We start from the raw sequence: 19,322 nt of genomic DNA on the forward strand, positions 1-19,322 counted from the left end.
TGTGCTGTCAAATTTTTACCTCAAACATTCAAAACTATACTGTCTGCCCAAACAAATTACAATTACAACAAAATGTACATTATTAATTTAATAATATTTTCCGTTATAATTCTGTTTGCGTTAGTCATAATGCATCATAAAGAGAAGTTACACCCACAATTAACAGTTACATTAATGTTTTTCACAGTGTCCATCTAAAGTAATTGATGTTAAAGCAGCATTAGGCCTACCTAATGTGACCACTGAGTGTGTGTTGAAAGAGGCTGCAGCCAGCATCACAAATGACAAGATAAACACCACATTTATTTATCTTTTTATTATTTCAGTATCAAAAAGAATCTCAACAATATCAAAACGGCAATACAAATGACTAGTAATTACAACACTCGACTGAAAATGACAAGTGTTAAAAACACAATGTGATGTGATCATCTGACAAGTTGGGGGACGGTGAGTGAGAAGGGGTGAAAACAGTTAAACAGAGGCGGTGCAGGAGAAGATTTGCTATTCGATAGAGAGACAAAAGAGTGATGAGATACCAACACGTGTTGCCCCCCCCTCAGCCAAGTCGACTCCTGCACCTTTTATCATCCGGCCTTTTAACACATAACACACAAACGGATGATGAATGGAGGTAATCAGAACAAGTGGTCATTGTTTCAGGCATCCTTTGGTCCAAATGGTCCGAGGTCGCTATCATTATCTAATTAGCGGCTTTCATTTGACATTTTAATGTCCTTACTCGCTTTTTCTCTGTATGATGGGGGTCAATATGTAAGAGGCGTGATTGATTGGGCTTTAAAATGTGCACCAGAACCATGAGATGAACAAAAAACAATATAACCCAACATTAAATTTTTACTTGAGGGAGGAGAAGGCTTGGAAGAGTTTGGCCAGGTTAATTTCTGAGTAGCCGCTGACGGTGAGCGCTTTGTCCGGCACGTCCTTCAGCTTCCGGTAAACCTCCTTTTCTTTGTTCCACCAGCCGGCACGAACTAAAGGAGAAGAAATAAAACGACTTTGTTACTGCATGAACTGGATCAAACATTAAACTGAGGAACCTAAATAAATCACCTGAATCAGAATTTACCTGGAGATGCTTTTTGATCTCCCCGTAATACTATCACTTTGAAGGTCGGGATGGCAATCACACAATTGGACTGACCGTTCAATGGCGGCGCGAGCAGAGAGGAACAAGAAATCGATACAAATGTCCAGCGAGAGCGTTAAGTCGATATCTTGTCTGTTATCCCCTCAGGTGGGCCACTGTGAGACGACTGATACCATCTCTGACAGGATGGCCGCCATTCGCTAAATCCTCGCATCAAGTGTCATAAAACCCCGCAATAGCACACTATCGGACACAAGAGGTTTAATGGCGTAGCTGAAGGGAACGCAATTGAGAATATGATTACGCCCTCCTCTTGTGGATGTCAAAAACAAATTATTTCATTAGTGCATATTTAATTACAACATAATTTCCACTATTGCCTTACTTTTGCTGATTGTTTGCTTGCCTTTTCCACTTACACTTCCAATACCATTACTTTAAACTTCATTTTGAGCTTGCGGTGCCATGGTGGAAAGTATTTGAGCTACATAAAGTGCAAAACATTTCTTCACCGCTTCCTGTTGCCAAGAGTGCGTGAACATGAAATTTTGTTCCTGCAATTTGGGATCTAAGTAAAATATCACAATCTTACAAGTCAGAATTTAAAGGTAAATGCTTTCAGTGCAGTACAACATGCGTGGCAGTACTGAGGTCTGAGGAAGATGTGCATTTTTTCCCTCCATAATGCCACAGGGCATTGACTTGTGCTTGCACGAGAGGAAAAAAAAAGAAAAAAAAAACCCTTTGGCCTACATTATACGAATATGTTCGAAAATTAATTAAGTCAACATAGTCTTTTCCTATTTTTTAAATATATATATATATATAAAAAAAAAAATTTATAGAATTTTTATACAGTGCATGATTCCCGTTTGTCATTTCCCCCCATAATGCACATGCACAAGTCAATACCCTGCTGTGGCATTATGGGGAAAAGATGCCAACTTTTTAGCAGTTAGCCTACAAGGACATTCAAACGTCATATTTGTATGTACGTTTAAACATATTTGCAAGTGTGTTCAAACGTATTTGCCAGTCAAAAATGTTTCCGCCACATTGGCAGATCCACACTTCTGTATGCTTTAAAGGGATACTAGACTCATTTCGGCAGTTTCAGCAGTAAGAAGTTAATATTGTGTCAATTCAATTATGATTGTTGACGTACAATGACATTTAAAAACACATGCTGCCATTTGCTGTCGACTGAAAATGACATAACATGCATGCTCAGGGCTCAGGTAACGACCAATCATGGCTCAGTTTGCGACTGTCACATGACCAAACCCAGAAAACAGATGATTGGCTCACAAGTTGTATTGTTAACAACTAGCATTATGTTTATGTATCTAGGATACTTTTACAAAGAACGCTTTCAAAACAACACCTAGTTCCAGAAGTGGGTTCGTTTTCTGAGGTTTTGGTTACTACCAGTGTTCATTAAACACATTAACACATAAAAGTACCGTAAATACAGGACCCTTAAGGAGGTAATGCATTTCGAGATGATGTACTGTAAACACACACGCGTGCAAATTGTCCATATGGCCATATCTCCCGTCTTGTCCTTCCTTCCTGCCACATTAGCGGTTGCTGTATAAATAGAAGCCTACCGAGCAGCCACGAGAACAAAGGTTAGATACACAGAAACGCACGTACACACACAATATGTGGTTGACTTCAACGGCATCAGCAAGTATCACGAGAACATACTCATGCTAACAGGGAGATGGATGGAAGGAGGAGAAGGAAGACACAAACGATTCTATTTATCTGGGTAATAGAAGGGGGTGGGTGTGATGATGCATGATCAAGCGAAAGCAATCATGTCATCATTTCTAAAAAGGTAGAAAATCACCGCCACACCCACCCCCTCTGCTCTTCTTTCCCTCACTGCTTTCCTCACCCCAATCACCATCGGTGAATAGATAAAGGATTTAAAAGAGGAACAGAAATAGAATGCATAGGAGTTCATACGAATAACTTACAGTAAGGAGATAAGACGGGAAGTTGAGACGAAATTGCTATAAATACTGTAGTGGCGTTTCTCTACTAAACTGCAGTCAGTCTTGGAATTTAATTCTTAGGGTGTTTTTAGGGGGCACTACTGTTATGTACAAAATCAAAATATTCTGCTTTTTATTTTATTACTTTAAATCAATATCACGATTTGTATTCATTTATTTTTAACATTGTTAATTTTTATACAGTATCAGGAGCTCCTCTGCCGTCTGTTTTGGCGCTGGTCGTTCGGCGTACCCGCCAATACCTGAACCGTGATTGGACGTTACCTGAGCAACTGTGATGTCATTTTCAGTTGACAACAAGTGGCAAAATGGCCGCAACCTGAGATGGATTAAAACGGGTGGGTTTTGCTGCTTAATTCATATTCCACAAATGTAATATTAATCAGAATACCGTATTTAGACTAGTGGGGGCACAAACAACATATTGTGAAGAAAATTTAGGGGTTGACTTCCCCCTTTAACACGTCAAGTTACATTTTAGCATTGGACCTCTTATTTGCTAGCAGCTTCACCATTTTTGTATACATTGAATTATTGTATAGTTTTTGCTTGAATTTCTTTGCACACTGTCATAATAGCCTCCCAGAATAGCAGTTTTGGTGAGAAATGCCAAAGTTATAGAAATAGACAGACATGTTTTTTTCCAGGGTCGATACAGATGCCAACTATTATTAGTCAAGAAGACCCATAACCGATATTTGGAGCCGATAATTCATTTCCACTAAAAGGAGATTTGTAGATTTTTTTTTGTTAAACTACAAACTCCAATTTTGTTGAAATGTCTTTAAGAATGTTTATTTAACAACTTTTAAATAAATAAAGTTCCCTGAAGTTAACACATTCTTAAATTGATCTATTATCAGCCATCAGATAAAACAAATAAATAAATAAATGAATAAACGCCGATTGCAAACATTCGTCAAAATGCTCAAAATCTGCGGCAATAATTGTCGCGGCCGATGATTATGCCTACAGAGTTCCTTGCCACTCATGAAATTCACCCGCATTTGGTGGGTAGGCAGATGCTAATGTCAACCACTGGCTTTAAGATACAATTAATCAACTGTCATTTGCACAGTCAACCAAATTCTTTCTTAAAGGGGAAGTCAACCCCCCCAATAATTTCTTGACAATAATATGTTCTATGCAGCCCCACTAGTCTAAATAAGATATTCTGGTTAATATTGCATTGTGAGCTAAGCAGAAAAATCCAACAGTTTTTAATCAATATCAGAAGGCGGCCATTTTGCCACTTGCTGTCTGGTGAAAATGACATCCCAGCTCAACTTCAGAAAACAAGTGAGCTGTGATTGGTCGTTACCAGAGACCTGAGCAACTGTGAGGTCATTTTCACTCGAAAGCAAGTGGCAAAATGGCCGCCCCCTGAGATGGATAAAAACAGCTGCATTTTGCTGCATACCTCATATTCCACAAATGTAATATTAACCAGAATGTCATGTTTAGATTAGTGAGGTCACTTATAACATATTATTGTCAAGAAATGTTTAAGGTTGACTTCCACTTTAAGGATCAACAAATCAATTATTATACCAAACTTTTGTCTGATAACATTGATTGTTTGAGAAAACATAATTAGTTTGAATAGGAAAAATGATTGCACATTTTTCACCATTCAACCCCCCCCCAAAAAAATCCCACACTCAAACAGTGAGCATGCATATCAGTGGTTATCCGCGCACACTCCAGCAGTACTGGGCACGAGCACGTCAGGGCTCCGCACGCTCTAACTAGGTGTAAATACAATAACAAGCCTGTAATTAAGTGAGCATGATGAAGTTAATGGAGATCGGCCATCGTGTCGGCCGCCTACATGAATATTCTATTAGGCTGGTGGTGGCGGGCAGCTGGAATAGCAGTTAATTTAATCACCACTCTGAGCACGGGGGAAACTTCTTTGTGTGAGTGTAATTGCACAGAATGAATAATTGATTCGACAATCGCACCCACGGACTTGGCCATGCCGCAAAAAGGAACGGGAGTATGAGGATAGAGAAGGAGGCGGAGAGAACGGAGAAAGTATGGGCAAATGCACAAGCCAGTAAAAGGGACCATTAGAATAGTGCAGCTCAAAGACAATTTAGTTTTATCAATGCGTCAAAATTACATTGCATTAGGGCTCGCGCGCAATCACGGCGCCCACGTTCCAAGACGTGGAGGGGAGGAGAAAAAGCAACAGATGCAAAGACGAAAAGTGACAAGAAATGATTGGAACTCGTCGATATGAGATGCCACGGACGGGCGGCGTGTTTTCACGAGCGGGCGCCGGTGGCGTGCGCATAATCTATTAGGAGCTCTCCTGCCGCGGATGAAATTACCTTCATGCTTTACTCAACCGCAGCAATCAGGCACAAAAACATGTAGATAAGACGTACTCGTACCAACATCATGTTCAAATCGGCAGCCATTCCGCTTCAATGTGGTCTGTTGTGCTTGTTGAGCATATATACAAACAAATCCGCACACATTTGAATGCAGCTATAAAGCACAAATTCAACAAAATACAGAAATGGCCACTGAATTTAAACTGCACCAGATTAGCTGTAATTTGTTTGTCTGTCAATCAAACCCAGGTTAAGAACCACTGTCTTAACATCTTAATAAGCGATTGAAATGTCAGAACCCAAGTCAAGCTAGCAGTTACGTGCTACGAAGGCTAACTTCAAACTCAAATCAACACAAATCTGTTTCAAATTAACTGAGGAATTTTAAGCCCGTATCCCACTGAGTGGCGAAAGTTTACAAAGCTAGCAAATGTGGATTTCTCGTCAGGGTTCGTTCAAGACCGCAGGAGCGCACATTGGCTACCTTCGCAAATGTTCATTCCTCAGTGGGATACGGGCTTTAGGTAATATGAACAAAGACTCGAAAACTGGGGTGACCAAACTATGGCCCAGGGGCCATTTGTGGCCCACCATCCATTTTCTAGTGGCCCTATAAAAAATATATATTTTGGTAAATGGCACTTCATTTATATAGCGCTCACCGCTTTTTCACCTTACAAGTCCCTCAAAGCACTTTACATTCGACTACTCATTCACCTACTGATGACGCAGCATCAGGAGCAAGTGGGGGTTCAGTATCTTGCTCAAGGATACTTCAACAAGGTCACAATGGCATGATATCGAACACACAACCTCTGGGTTGCGGGATGACCACTCTACCACTCAACCATGCCACCCTTTGACAACTACTAATAAAGGTGAGCTTTTCTAGATATGCTAACTAACTAAAATTGGATCAATTATTCTCTTCATAACTTCTCATGACTTAAAATATTGCACTTTCAGAAACTAAAATTATTTCATCCACTGTCAAGGTCTGATTTGTGAACATATTATATTCATGATTAACTAAGAACTTAAAAAAAGGAAAATAAGATGCTTTAAAAAGAATCTTATTGCAGACTACTCTTGCTTTGGTTCTGGAGATCTGATTAGATCTATCCTAGAGGCATACAAGGCTGTAGACCAGCCCAAATCATGAACAATCCCAAACGGTTTGCCTTATCACCTTTAAAAAGGGAAGTCAGCCCAATGTTTTTGACAATAATATGTTCTATGCAACCCCACTAGTCTAAATATGTTATTCAGTTTAATATTGCGTTAGTGGAATATGAGTTAAGCAGCAAAATCCAGCAGTTTTTATCCATCTCAGGGGGCAGCCATTTTGCCACTTGCTGTCAACTGAAGATGACATTAGGGGTACAACGGTTTCAGATTTTGGTGTATGATTATTGTCTGAGAAAAAAACACCTCTGTTTAACAGTTTTTACGATTATTGTAGACATACAAAAATAATAATCACAGCATCCTTTGAAAATGTTTATTTTTTAACAATAAATAACTACAAATAAATGTTAAGACAAATACAGTAGATTAGACAGACTCTTAAAATAGGGCCTGGGCACTATGTATAACAAGTGGACAGTATGTACTTTCTTTTTCTTTCATCTTTCAATTTCTTTCCATTTCAACCATACTTACAGATGAAATGTGTTCGTCCACAGCATAATGCATATGCCGAGATACGTTTCTTGGGAGTCCCAAAATGGCGGCCCCACAGCTTCAAAAGTCTTGGGCGGCCGTGGATGGTCGGGCTCGCGGGAGCTACCCGCCCTGCCGCGGACCAGATCGCCAGGGTTGGGGAGGCGGCCAGCAGTCGGTCGGTGGTCGACGGAGCAGCGGCACGGGATGCCGGTGGTTCCCCGCGGCCGAGAGGCCCGACCGTCACGCCCGCCACGCTCGCCATCGCCTTGTTTCGGCCTTCCCTTTCCCCAGGTCCACGCTGCCTGGGAACCCTACCCACAGCCGTCAGGTACGCAACTCTCCCCGGGCGCCGTTCAAAGCTGAGCCCTGTGTTGTTGTGCGCCCGCTAAATGGGCCGTGTTTAAACGGAAGAGCTATAAACTATGCCGCATGGCTCGTTTTGCACCGCAGGTGAGCGGAAATATCCGATCGGCTGCGGTTATTTATTCCTGACGTTTAAAAACCAAGGTTAATCGTAAAACCGGTTAATTGCTGCACTCCTAGATGACGTAAATGTTACTTAGGTCTCGGGTAACATCCAATCACAGTGCAGCTTCAGAAAACTGGTGAGCTGTGAGCCCTTAGCAACTGTGATGTCATCTTCAGTCGACAGCAAGTGGCAAAATGGCCGCCCCCTGAGATGGATAAAAATGGCTGGCTTTAGCTTCATAACTCTTATTCCACAAATGTAATATTAATCAGAATGTCATGTTTGGACTAGTGAGGTCATATATAACATTTTTGTCAAGAAATGTGTAAGGTTGATTTCCACTTTAACAAGTGTTAAAAAATAACCCCAAAACCCACCACTAAAATAACTATAACACATAATTCCTTGATTTATTAGTTTTTGTGTATTTAATAACATTGGACAATGTTGAAGTGGCCCTTCAATTTTTCTGTATTTGGCCCCCAAAGAAAAAAAGTCCAAAAGGACACCAGTGCTCTAAAAGCAAGTGTTTTTCACTATCAGCACTAACTATACAATCAATGTATTGATATATATATATATTTTTTAAGTTCCACATTGCATGCACACGTTCTTACACAAAAAGCACTCCACACACAGCGTATAGAATTGTATGTCTCATCCCTGTAATCTCAGCAATGTGGCCCCTGGGTGTGTAATGCAGTAATATGTGGTATTACGGCCACAGGATGGAGGATAACACCTTAAACCTATACTTTCTATCAGCATGAATGTGTTTGTGTGTGTTTTCGGGAACAATGTTTTATTTTTTACAGACATTTCTTGAACCCCAAATGACTGTCAGTCAGATCATTATCACAAAGACACAGCGACAGTCATGGTTATCCTCTTCAGTGCTTCTCCAATACAGAGTGAATTGAAGGTGAGGTCTAAAGCTGAAGGTGTTTTCAAGGACAACTATGGCAGCAAATAAGAGATACTTGCTCTAAACATTAAAAACAATGTAAAAATAAAAAAAAAGGCTTAAAATATAGTGCATTATTCAATTTGTTTGAAAACCAGGTCCCTCATAAATCAGTGTTGTACTGTGCAAGTTTCTATTACGATACACGCATGGAAAAATAAAATACGATAGAGTATCCAACTGCTCTGAAACTTCACAGAAATGCCAATATATTGGCGATAAAGTTATGATGCGAAGCTTACAAACATAAAAGTATAGAGCAGGGTACTAATTGATGTGAAGGGCTACATGTTCACATTTGGCAAATGATCACTTCTACAATATTCCTAGAAAATCACAATGTCCCATAACTGGTGTACTTGAGGACTACCTAGCACCACGTTGGTGACCGATGATTTCGATGATGTGAAACATTATTGCGCTTCTAATTTGACATCAAGTTCACTTTGCAAATGTAAAATGGACAGCTTACAGAATGTGTCACATTATGTTGCATAGGGAGGTATAATACAAGAGTGAACAAAAAAAAGAATAAGTGGCCGCAAAGCTCAGGATAAAAAATAAAGGGAGGCGAGTCAAGAAGTGATTGGCAATGATTGCTTGCATCTCGGCTTCGACAAAAATATAATAAGAAAGCAGAAGTGGTGGGCTATAATCACGTTAGTAGCCCTGCACTGGTCCAATCCCTTTATTTTAGCGCCTTCCATCATCTGAGTGGTCATCTGCTGATTACAAGTTATATTTACCTCTGCGGTCTCACTCCTGGCTGCCACACACAGCCCCTGGCATTCAGGCATACATACATAAATATTTAATCAAATAAATAAATCACTCGGTGGAGCGGCCCTTTCTAATCAAGTGACATCAATCAGGGAGAACTATGGGTAAGGAGGCCTTGTGGCTTCCGCCTACCGAGCGCACCCACAGACTGGAGTAGCGTCTATTTGAGTCCAGGGAGGGGGGGAGATATACGCTCCATGTCCCATTACAGGAGAAGGGCTATCCTTTCTTCAGCGCGCCCATTACTTCCCCTATCATTTCTCCAAATCTAAAACCTGTTTTCAATCAACACAGCCAAACGAGTGCCTGTCTAAGAGTGAGAGCGAACGGGGAGAGAGCGGGAAAGGTGGACAGTGAGGGAAGGGCTGGGGGAAAGCGATGGAGGGCTCTTTCCGACGTTCTCCCGGTGATTGGAGCATTTTGCATTCTGTACGTGTGTGTGATTGAATCCGTCTCCTAAATTAGGGCTGTTGACTCGAGGAGATGAATGTCCTTAACCCCCCCTTCCAATGTACAATGCCCATACTTTGGTGTGTGTGTCTGCGTGTGCATGGGGCAGCAATGATGAATATTTTAAGTGCAGCCTGGGTAACCGGCTTACTTTGAGCCATTGATTGTTAATGCTATGTTACATTTACAGTATATGTCAGCAAACATTGATGGGGGCATTCAAATTCAAACTGCACTTTCACTGCTTTGATTTCAATTTCCACTGCAGAGGTCTAACACAAACCGCAAAAATGAATAAAATATCACAGCATTTAAGCTAGGTGTTTTTCACTAACTACATGCACAAAACTTTAGATACAAACTAAAAACTAAAAAAACTAAAACAAAACAGCTCCATAAAATGTGGGGCGTTTCGACCACAGCTACATTAAATTGTAAATTTACACAAATTCATATACTCAAAATGGTTTGACTTATCCACATTAAAAGGACAGTTGTAGGATTTGGTGTCATCCAGTGGTGAACTAATATTTCATTCATTTGAAAAACACAATATTAACTTCAATATCATGCAAAAAGCATCTCGTGGTAGTTGCAGCTCGTGTTGGATCCAATGGGTTGCCCACCGTTTACCTTCCACAGCTGGGGCCTGCAGGTGGACGTCGCTGAGTCCCGTGATTTAGGCTCGTACCGCTAGTCTTCCTCTACTTTGCTGTCCCTAGCTTTGCTAGCTTGTCTTGTTAGCTGCTTTTGTTAGTTGTTCCAGCTAGTTCTCGCCAGCTGCTTTTTAGCCACTCCAGCACGTTAATGCTAGCCACTCGTTAGCTGCTCTCGCTAGTTCTTGCTAGCAACTCCAGCTAGTTCTAGCGAGCTGCTCTTGTTTGACACTCCAGATAGTTCTTGCTAGTCGCTCGTTTGTCACTCCAGCTACTTCTTGCTAGCTTTTGCTCGCCGCTCCCGCTAGCTCCTACTAATTGGGCTGCTCGCTCACACACTCCAAATAATTGGTAGTAATTGGTAGTAATTGGTGGTAGGCTTGCAAAGTGTGCTCTCAAAATTGTTGCATTCTATTAGTTCACCACCAGATGGCATTAAATCCTACACATTGTCTCTTTAAATAAGATGGTACTCGGATGTACAACAGCCATGTCCAAACTTTTTCTTCCAAGGGTCGCATACAGAAAAAATTATGGATGCAAGGGCCACTGACATTCCTCACCTTGTTGATGCTCGATATTTACTATTACTATTACTTATGTGAGCATGCTGTGGACCAGAAAGTGAAACAACCTATCTTTATCGGGTCATTATTAATTGAAAGTTTGTTAGTATATTTATTAGTTATAAATTGTTTCTTTGCGTTGCATATGCAGAAAAGCTCCATGTAAAATTGGGGGGTTAGATGACCAAATAATTCCCGGGCACGGCCCCTGCTGCTGCTCACCGCTCCCTCAGGGGATGGGTCAAATGCGGAGAACGAACTTCGCCCCACTTAGGTAGGTGTGACAATCAGTGGAACTTCAACTACTTCAAAATAGAGTTGTTGTGATCCAATTGGATGATCAGACATTGGGGGAGAAAGATTGCCTTTAAATTTAAAAAAATTAAACATCACTTTGTAAAGTATGTATTAGTAGGGACAAATAACGACAGGTGAGTGTTGCTGTAGTCCGTTGTTACTTTCCACGGACCCATAATTTTAAGTTTGTCCTGCGACTTACACTCAGGTACGTATATGTTGAAATTAGCACCCAAAATCTCTGCTCCCAACCGTGTTGACTCCATTTTGGCAGTTGACAAATACTTTTGGTGCATCACCACTAGTGGCCAGAAGGTGGCTGTAATGCACCAAAAGCACCCGCCAAAAGAAAGTAGAAGAAGAATGTATAAATGAGAAGAGGGAGGATTCACAAAAATGGTTTAGTTAGTTATTTTTTCCTACCTTTTTCTTCTCCTTGTAATAATTTGGTCACTGCATGGTCCCAGTCGAAGATGAACCTGTAGAAGCAGATCTGGTTGTAGAGGGACTTCTCAGAGTACTGCAAACAGAAACAAACAAACCCATTAAAACTTTATGAGAAAACGCTGAAGAAGAAGAAAGGCATGGAACATCTCAGTTCCTCTGTGTGAAGCAACAAATATGCGTGTTTTTAATCTTTAGTGCAATTAACTGGGGGCGGATGACAATGAGCAACACTGAGCCGTGCAAACGGAGGAGGGTAAAGAAAGAAAGAGGAGTGAGATAAACAGAATGAGATAAAGATGCAAAGAATGAAAAGAAGGGACCAGGACTGAAATACCCTCCCTCCTAATAGTTTGTTGTGATAAGCCATTGTGAGCCAAGAACGCCAACAGCCGAGGCTGTCAATTTGATTAGCCATTATACTGCATGTTTAATTGCAGTTATTGGATCGTCATTTCCCCGCTACACTGGAGAGGCCACGCTAAGCCCCGACCCCACACCGACGTCAGGTGTGTGCAGAGTGCTTTATTATTACCGCCGGGAGAAAGAATCCCCCGACAATTCCCGCATGTCACCGTTGGAGCGTGCGTGTACCCATTATACCTGCCAATCGACCACCGGCGTAATTGTAATTTCAGTTTTTACTGCGGCGGCATAATCAAGTGGCAAGAGTGTCTAATGTAGCTCAGTGCCAAATGTGATGAGTGTGTGTGTGTGTGTGTGTGTGTGTGTGTGTGTGTGTGTGTGTGTGTGTGTGTGTGTGTGTGTGTGTGTGTGTAAGGGGGACGGAGGTGTTTAATGGCCGTCAACGGCTGCATGCGTGGAACGCGCAGCTGTTGACCGCTGATGCGCTTCCTTGCCAACAACCGAACCATGCAGGACCGATAATGGAGCCTTGCTATTGGTTGCCAAGTTTGTGTAAGCGCAGTCGCACGCCATCTTGAAAAGCAAGGACATACACGCACACATTCAAACAATATAATGCTGATTACAGACGAGCCAATTGTTGCTTTCTGATTGACTGACAGGTGTCAGAAAGGCGTGGCTAAAATATTACAGGGTTGTTATTGAATTTGTAGCACCTCAACCCCACCTTTCTTCGGCATACACGTACGTACGGGCGCCTTGTCATTCGGCTCGCCGCTTTGTTCCCGCACTGACACCATTTCAATTTGCTCCACAAATCTGCAGCATTTTCAGCCTGACTGCCTAAGGAGCAAACCAGCTGTGAAATTGCCTCTCTCCCGGGAGCGCAGGACCCCCCCTCACACCCCCTTCATCGCCACGTCGTACCCCCTTGCTTGTCTTTGTCCCCTAGTGACTCAACCTCCCACCCGCCACCACAAATGCATGCACAAACAACAGTTAAGAAAAAAAACTTTATAAGGAAAAATATGAATCTAAGAAAAAAAAAAAAAGTCCAAATGGATCCCTGAATCATTCCGCACCCCTCTGGAGTTGCTCACAGAAAAAAAAAAAAAAGAGCACTCAAAACTTGCACGTAGTCTTAAAAAACCTGTCGCCACCATTTGAGGTACACATACAACCTCCAAAGATCACTAGTATCCGCTATCAAATATTTGTAGAGTTGATTATTCTATTAATTCCATCGATTAATTGAATAATGGGTTAAATTTTGCTTTGCAATACAAAATCATTTTCCCTAACTACTGTTAATTAACCAATCATTGCTTCTTTAGTGATTAAAAACAACAACAACTAAACATCAATTAAGCAATATCACCAAACTTTTTGAAACCGATTCATCCAGTATGTCTTACTTTGATTAAACACAAAACATAATTAGTCTAATGTGATGAAGCGCTGTACTATAGAAATCAGAGAATAATTACTGTTGAGAGACAAAAATTGGAGTATTTGGACAATTTAAATATAAAATAATTAAAACGTTAAAAATAATAAAAATAAAATGGTATAAATAAAATAACATTCAAAAAGGTAAATAGGGATGTTCGATACCACTTTTCTCATGAGTAGTCACCGATACCAAATCCAAGTACTTTTGATACATAAAATTTCCCTAAAAACAAACAAAACACTGACAGATAATTTTTAAGAAAGACCTATACATCCCAAAATAGCACTTTTCCTTAAAATTGCATGGCATTACTGGCAATATTCAATTCTTCTCATTTCTAGTCCCTGATCATAAAATGGCCATAAGAGTGTGGCAGATACTGGCAAGTACAGTGAAATAAGGCTGGGTATCAGCCCAATACTGTTACCTGCTATCGGTATTCACCCATCCCTTAAGTTAAGCAACGGCTCTAAACGAATATTTGATTATTAAAATTAGGGATGAGCAAGTACAGATACCGCCGATACCAGCCTTATTTTAAGGTACCGGTACTCGCACCAGTGACCGATACTGGTATCTTGTGGCCGTTTTACGATCAGGAAATTAGAAGAATAGAAAACTGCCATTTATTCATGCAATTTTAAAGAAAAATGCTATGTTGAGATATATGGATGTTTCTTTAAAATGATGGTCCACCATAATTGGTGCCAGTAAATCCAGTTTTCCAGCGAACCTTGCATTCAAGCTATGACGCCGCCCAAGCCTACAACATCACGCGTCTCACGAGTGCAGCTGTGAGAAGCAAGCGAGGAAGACGGCAAGACGCCAACATACATTTTCTCTCAGTTCTAACTCCAGCGCGCTTTACTTTTTTTATTTTTTTAGATGCAATAAGCGTTTATTGCCGGCCGAGCTGGTCGCGCTGATCAGCGTCACAAGACACCATAATGAGTCAATATATGTAAATCTTTACTAGGCAAACACGACGGGAAACAAAAGCATTTAACTAGTGCTCTCGCCCGCAAGCCTCCAACCATTGAGTAGCGGTAATTTCTCTATATTGAAAGGCATAATTGCCTGCTATTTGAAGATATTCATGCCCAATTTTTGAAATTAATTTCAATTGGGGAGAAATGTAGAAATGTCAGCTCCAGTGAAAGGGATTTGATTTCAATTATCCTCACTCAAAGGACTGTGATTTCCAAATACACTTAAGCAAAATTATGACAAGAATTTTTGTTCGGCAAAATTCAGTGTTTAAAGAGCGATTAGGCGATAATGGGGCAGCTTTGAGGCGGCGCTGAATGCAGCCGTCTCCCTCTGAAAGGCACTCAATTATCTCTGATTGCTCCCGCTATAATGTATCAAATAGAGATACCTGCTATTGCCGTAATTTGTGTGAAAATTAACACGGTGCAATTTCCACTAGAGGGAAAAAGGGAGCTCTAATGGGCGCCTGAGCGTACATCAATAAAACGGGGGGGTCGTGGAGGGATGGTGAAGGAGGAGGAGAGAATAAGTGGGAGAGCTAACAAGGGAGCGGGGGGAAAGAAAGTGAAAAGAAAAGAGCAGGGGCAAGAAAGCGGTGAATAAAAGGGGAAAGAAAGGGAAAGTCAGGAGAGATTTGAAACAGGGTGTGGAAGAAGAGGCGATTTGAGTTAAGCGCTGCGCATGTGGGTGGCAGCAATGACGGGAACGATAGAAAGGAACAGCAAGGGAGAGAGGAAGAGAAAGAAATTTAATTTACTGAAAATATTACAAATTGCACCTGTGCATAACTCCCCCAAATTACCAACCAATCAAGGCAGAATGCCTATTACTCGCCCATTACATGGAGATCAGATCACACTCTGAATCTGAGTCCAGCCAGAGAGTGTGGAGGAGTAAAAGGCATGGATGGAGAGATGGATGGGAGGGAGGGAGGGAGGGAGGTAAGAGAAGCGAGCAGAAGCGGCCCCCACTGTGATGGTAAATGTACCGTGATGCTAAACAGAAAAAAGGACCAAACAACAAGTGTATTTACATTCTGCTGGCGGATGCGGCAACAAGAAAACCTGATTGTGTTTCTGGCTCATCAATCATGAATTATATTAATAACGCTATTATCTACACTGATATAGTAGATTCATCTAACATGAAAAAAATGACTAAGTGATAATGTGGCAGGGATTAAAAATAAATAAATAAATAAATAAATTCTCAGAGGCAGACATTGGTCTCTTTAGGTGTCTGAACAGTGAATTTACCAATTCAAAATTAACTTACAATAACGTACAAAAGTTTAAAATATCCCAAGAGAAGTCAGGGCAAAGTAGGGAATCAAGTCAATCTTCACACTTAAACCCTAATGAGCATGCACTTGAGTAGTAATTCGCAGAACTAGGGCTGGACAATTTTGAAAAATGTGTGATTATCTTGCCTCAATATTGCAATTGCGATTTAAAGGTCTTCCAATGTATTTCATAAAGTGGAAGTCAACCATAAACATTTCTTGACAATAATATGTTATGTGATCTCACTAGTCTAACAGGACATTCTGATTAATATTACATTTTTGAAACATGAGTTATGAAGCAAAATCCAACCATTTTTATCCATCTCAAGGGGGTGGCCATTTTGCCACTTGCTGTCGACTGAAGATGACATCACAGTTGTTTAGGGCGCAGGCAACAACCAATCAGAGCTCACCTGTTTTTTAAAGCTACGTTGTGATTGGTTGTTACCTGCAACCTGATCAACATTGATGTAATTTTCAGTCGACAGCAAGTGGCAAAATGGCCGCCCCTAGCTGGATTTTGCTGCTTAACTCACATTCCACTAACGCAATATTAACCAGAATACCACAGTTATTGGGTTGACTTTCCCTTTAACAAGCACAAGCATTAAACAATCAGATTTATTATACATAAAGGTTTTGGTACAATAGGTTAGTCTTGTGCTAAAATAAAGGTAAATAAACCGTGAATTAATATGACAGTTTGCATACATCAATTAGACTTGTGTGCCTAGGACGAATTACTATAGAAATAGATGGAATAACCAACAGAATAATAAATTCTAAAAATATTTGTTTGTGACAGTTCTAGTGAATTTGACTAAATTCAGACCTATTTAGCATACAAATTGTTTTCAGGCTGTTCTTAGCTGCTGGGCTTAGTGTCATGTGCTTGTATTCATAAAAAAGAACAGCTAATGCTAAAGTTAAATGTGACCCTTAGCTTGGAGCCACAGGCAGAAACATGTAGTATGAAAAAGAGTTTACCAAGGAGTAATATATGTTCTTTGTAATGTATTTTCTACCATTAAAATTTTTTATTGACCCTGTTCAATACACTCAAATGTTTGGAAGACACACTGGAGAAATGTTAATTTTGGGGCGCATGCGTGATGTTGATAGCCAAGTACGTTAGCATTGTTAAGCTAACCTGGATCAAATAGGAGGTGCATTTATTCAAAATTCTTATACCAGCGGTAGTGCCCTTGACTCCCTGTTCTTAAAATAATGTACTCACTGTCAACAGTGGATATGCAGTAGCCTCAACAGTACTGCAGCTGGCTGTCTTCCTTATCGTTGGCCTTGCGAGTAATATGTAATGACAAAGTGTGGTGCTAAATATTATGCGCGGGAGATGGTAAAACGTAGAGAGTCTGCGACGCTTGTGGTAGAGAAACGATGGATGAGTGAGCGCGGGAGAGTTTTTATTCATCCTGCAGTTTAAAGTGCCACAAGGCCTCAGGTACACCAACAGCCTCCTAAGTGGCTACAGTGACAGGAGAAATTGGGCTTCTGGGTTACAATCTGTCGCCACAGAGTCACAGACAGCAAAGCATTGAGCGCAGTGGATTAAAAAAAATAAAAAGAAAGAAAGAAAAACTGACAGGAGAGTTAGGGCAATGGTTAAAAAGGAATGGGGCTGAGGAAAGAGCCTGGACAGTTAAGAGGGAGAGTGTTTTTAAATCCAGTGGTCAAGCTAACAAAGTGTTCAGAAGGTTCCAAAACCAGTTCCAAAAACACCATGTAGCAGACATGTGGAACCATAACAGCAATGTGCCCAGTGACAAAAATGAGTTTGACACTCCTACTTTAAACGGTCCATGTGGATGAAGTTTTTAAGGTGATATCAAGTAGCCACGTGACAGCATTTCCACAAAATGAAAATATGTCAAAATGCAAAGTCTGGTTGGAAAGGCCACTTAAACCCAAGTACAAATAAGGGGGCACGAATTTAGAAAATTGGATGAAGCATTCTGGAGAAATTGAGCTTTTTGTGTGGGAGAATTTGCCTTTTTGAGGAACATTTTTGTGTGATATTGTCTTCAAAACATCTGATGGAAAACAACATTACTAGTATTTCTCAACTTTCTCCTCGCTTATTTTGTTTCATTTTCTACTCAGGTACGCCCTTATCTGATTGGGTTGGCTGACAAGTTTTAGTTCAAATTACCCACCAATTTTTTGAGCAGGCCAAAATTCAAAGATGTCAACGGGTCAAAATTATTTAAAAAAAATAAATAAGAAGAAGATTTGATTTTTTTTAATATTCTGAGTTCTTTACAACCCATTTGTTTCTTTCTTTTTTTAACTAATTCAAACCCAAAAACTTTGTCCTTCACTCCCAAAAATACATTTTGTTTTATGCAAGAGCAAACAGAAGGCTTTGAGACAGCTTCTGACATAAAGAGGTGGCTTAAAGCAATGGTAGTTATTACAAAAAACGGCCAGCAGGTGGCAGCAGTGTATAAGAGATCAGCCAGGGCCATGTTGCAACAAGGTCTTTTTGACAGTGTTTTAAACAGGAATGTGAATAATGATGAAATTTAGCTATATTCTAATCCTAATTGCTGCAAAAAGGAAACAGATACAAATGTACTTTTTTTCCTGATGAAACAAGAGACTATAATCTTTCTTTTGGTAGGTTCCATATTTTTATAGCAATAGAACACAATATTCCGTGGGCCTTGCAAAATCAGTCGAAGTCAAAGGGGGTTGCTTCAGTGAAAATGGCTGGGTGTGAATGAGTTAAACACCAGTGCATAATCTAGAAAATTCAGATTGTAATTTTGCTCACTAAATCCATTATCCATTTTATAAAAGCTATCATAATTGTTGAACATTAATACATTTTCATTGTAAATCACATTTAGGAGCAAGTAATAATTTGGACCGCAGCGTACAATCACAATAACATAATATTGTAATCCCATTTTGACTTCTCTTTGTAAAGCAACAAATATTGATATAGCTTTTGTATTACATCTTATTATATGCTGGCGTACTTAATGAGGTGTTTGTAGACGTGAAATATAACATTGATCCACAGATGTGTGTACCCTGCATGTGGAGACTTTCCAGCTCCACAGCACCATCCCCTGGACAAACCCGCCAGTAATTACAGTGTGTTTGTGTGTGGATTGATGTCTAAATCAACCCAAACAGTGATGAGGGCCGGGGTGCTTGTGTGTTACCTCGGGCCTGAGGGTCGCTCTGCTGCAACTTGGGCAGATGGGTCCATGGCGGGAGAAGGCAATAGGCAAGCGCCTGATCCTGTTCTGACAAGCCTGGTCCTCACACACCAACCAGCTCTTAAATAGACACACACACACACAACATGGACACTTTTGATAGTACTCAGGGGTAAGCAGTATTTTCAACAGGGGGCAGATCTAATAAATTGCGTATAAAAAAACGTAAATGTGACAGATTAAGTCAATTTGAGCAATCAGGCAACAGATAG

The 19,322-nt window shown here is 40.6% G+C and overlaps 1 protein-coding gene across 4 annotated transcripts in view; it reads right to left on the reverse strand.

The window, feature by feature from the left end:
* Window positions 1-301: 301 nt before the first annotated feature.
* pola1 (polymerase (DNA directed), alpha 1) overlaps window positions 302-19,322 on the reverse strand; it is a 50,377-nt gene continuing 31,356 nt past the window's right edge. For all 4 annotated transcript variants that reach the window (XM_086066589.1, XM_086066587.1, XM_086066588.1 and 1 more), the window contains exons 35-37: window positions 19,054-19,170; window positions 11,748-11,844; window positions 302-995 (exon numbers count right to left, since the gene is read on the reverse strand). In XM_086066589.1, coding sequence (XP_085922715.1) covers window positions 859-995; window positions 11,748-11,844; window positions 19,054-19,170 — 351 coding nt within the window. In that variant the 3' untranslated portion in view covers window positions 302-858. The remainder of the gene's footprint in view (window positions 996-11,747; window positions 11,845-19,053; window positions 19,171-19,322) is intronic.

The sequence above is a fragment of the Leptonotus elevatus genome, chromosome 21 (assembly GCF_054856555.1).
Source record: "Leptonotus elevatus isolate MCC_2025b chromosome 21, RoL_Lele_1.0, whole genome shotgun sequence".
Classification (NCBI taxonomy): Eukaryota; Metazoa; Chordata; class Actinopteri; order Syngnathiformes; family Syngnathidae; genus Leptonotus; species Leptonotus elevatus.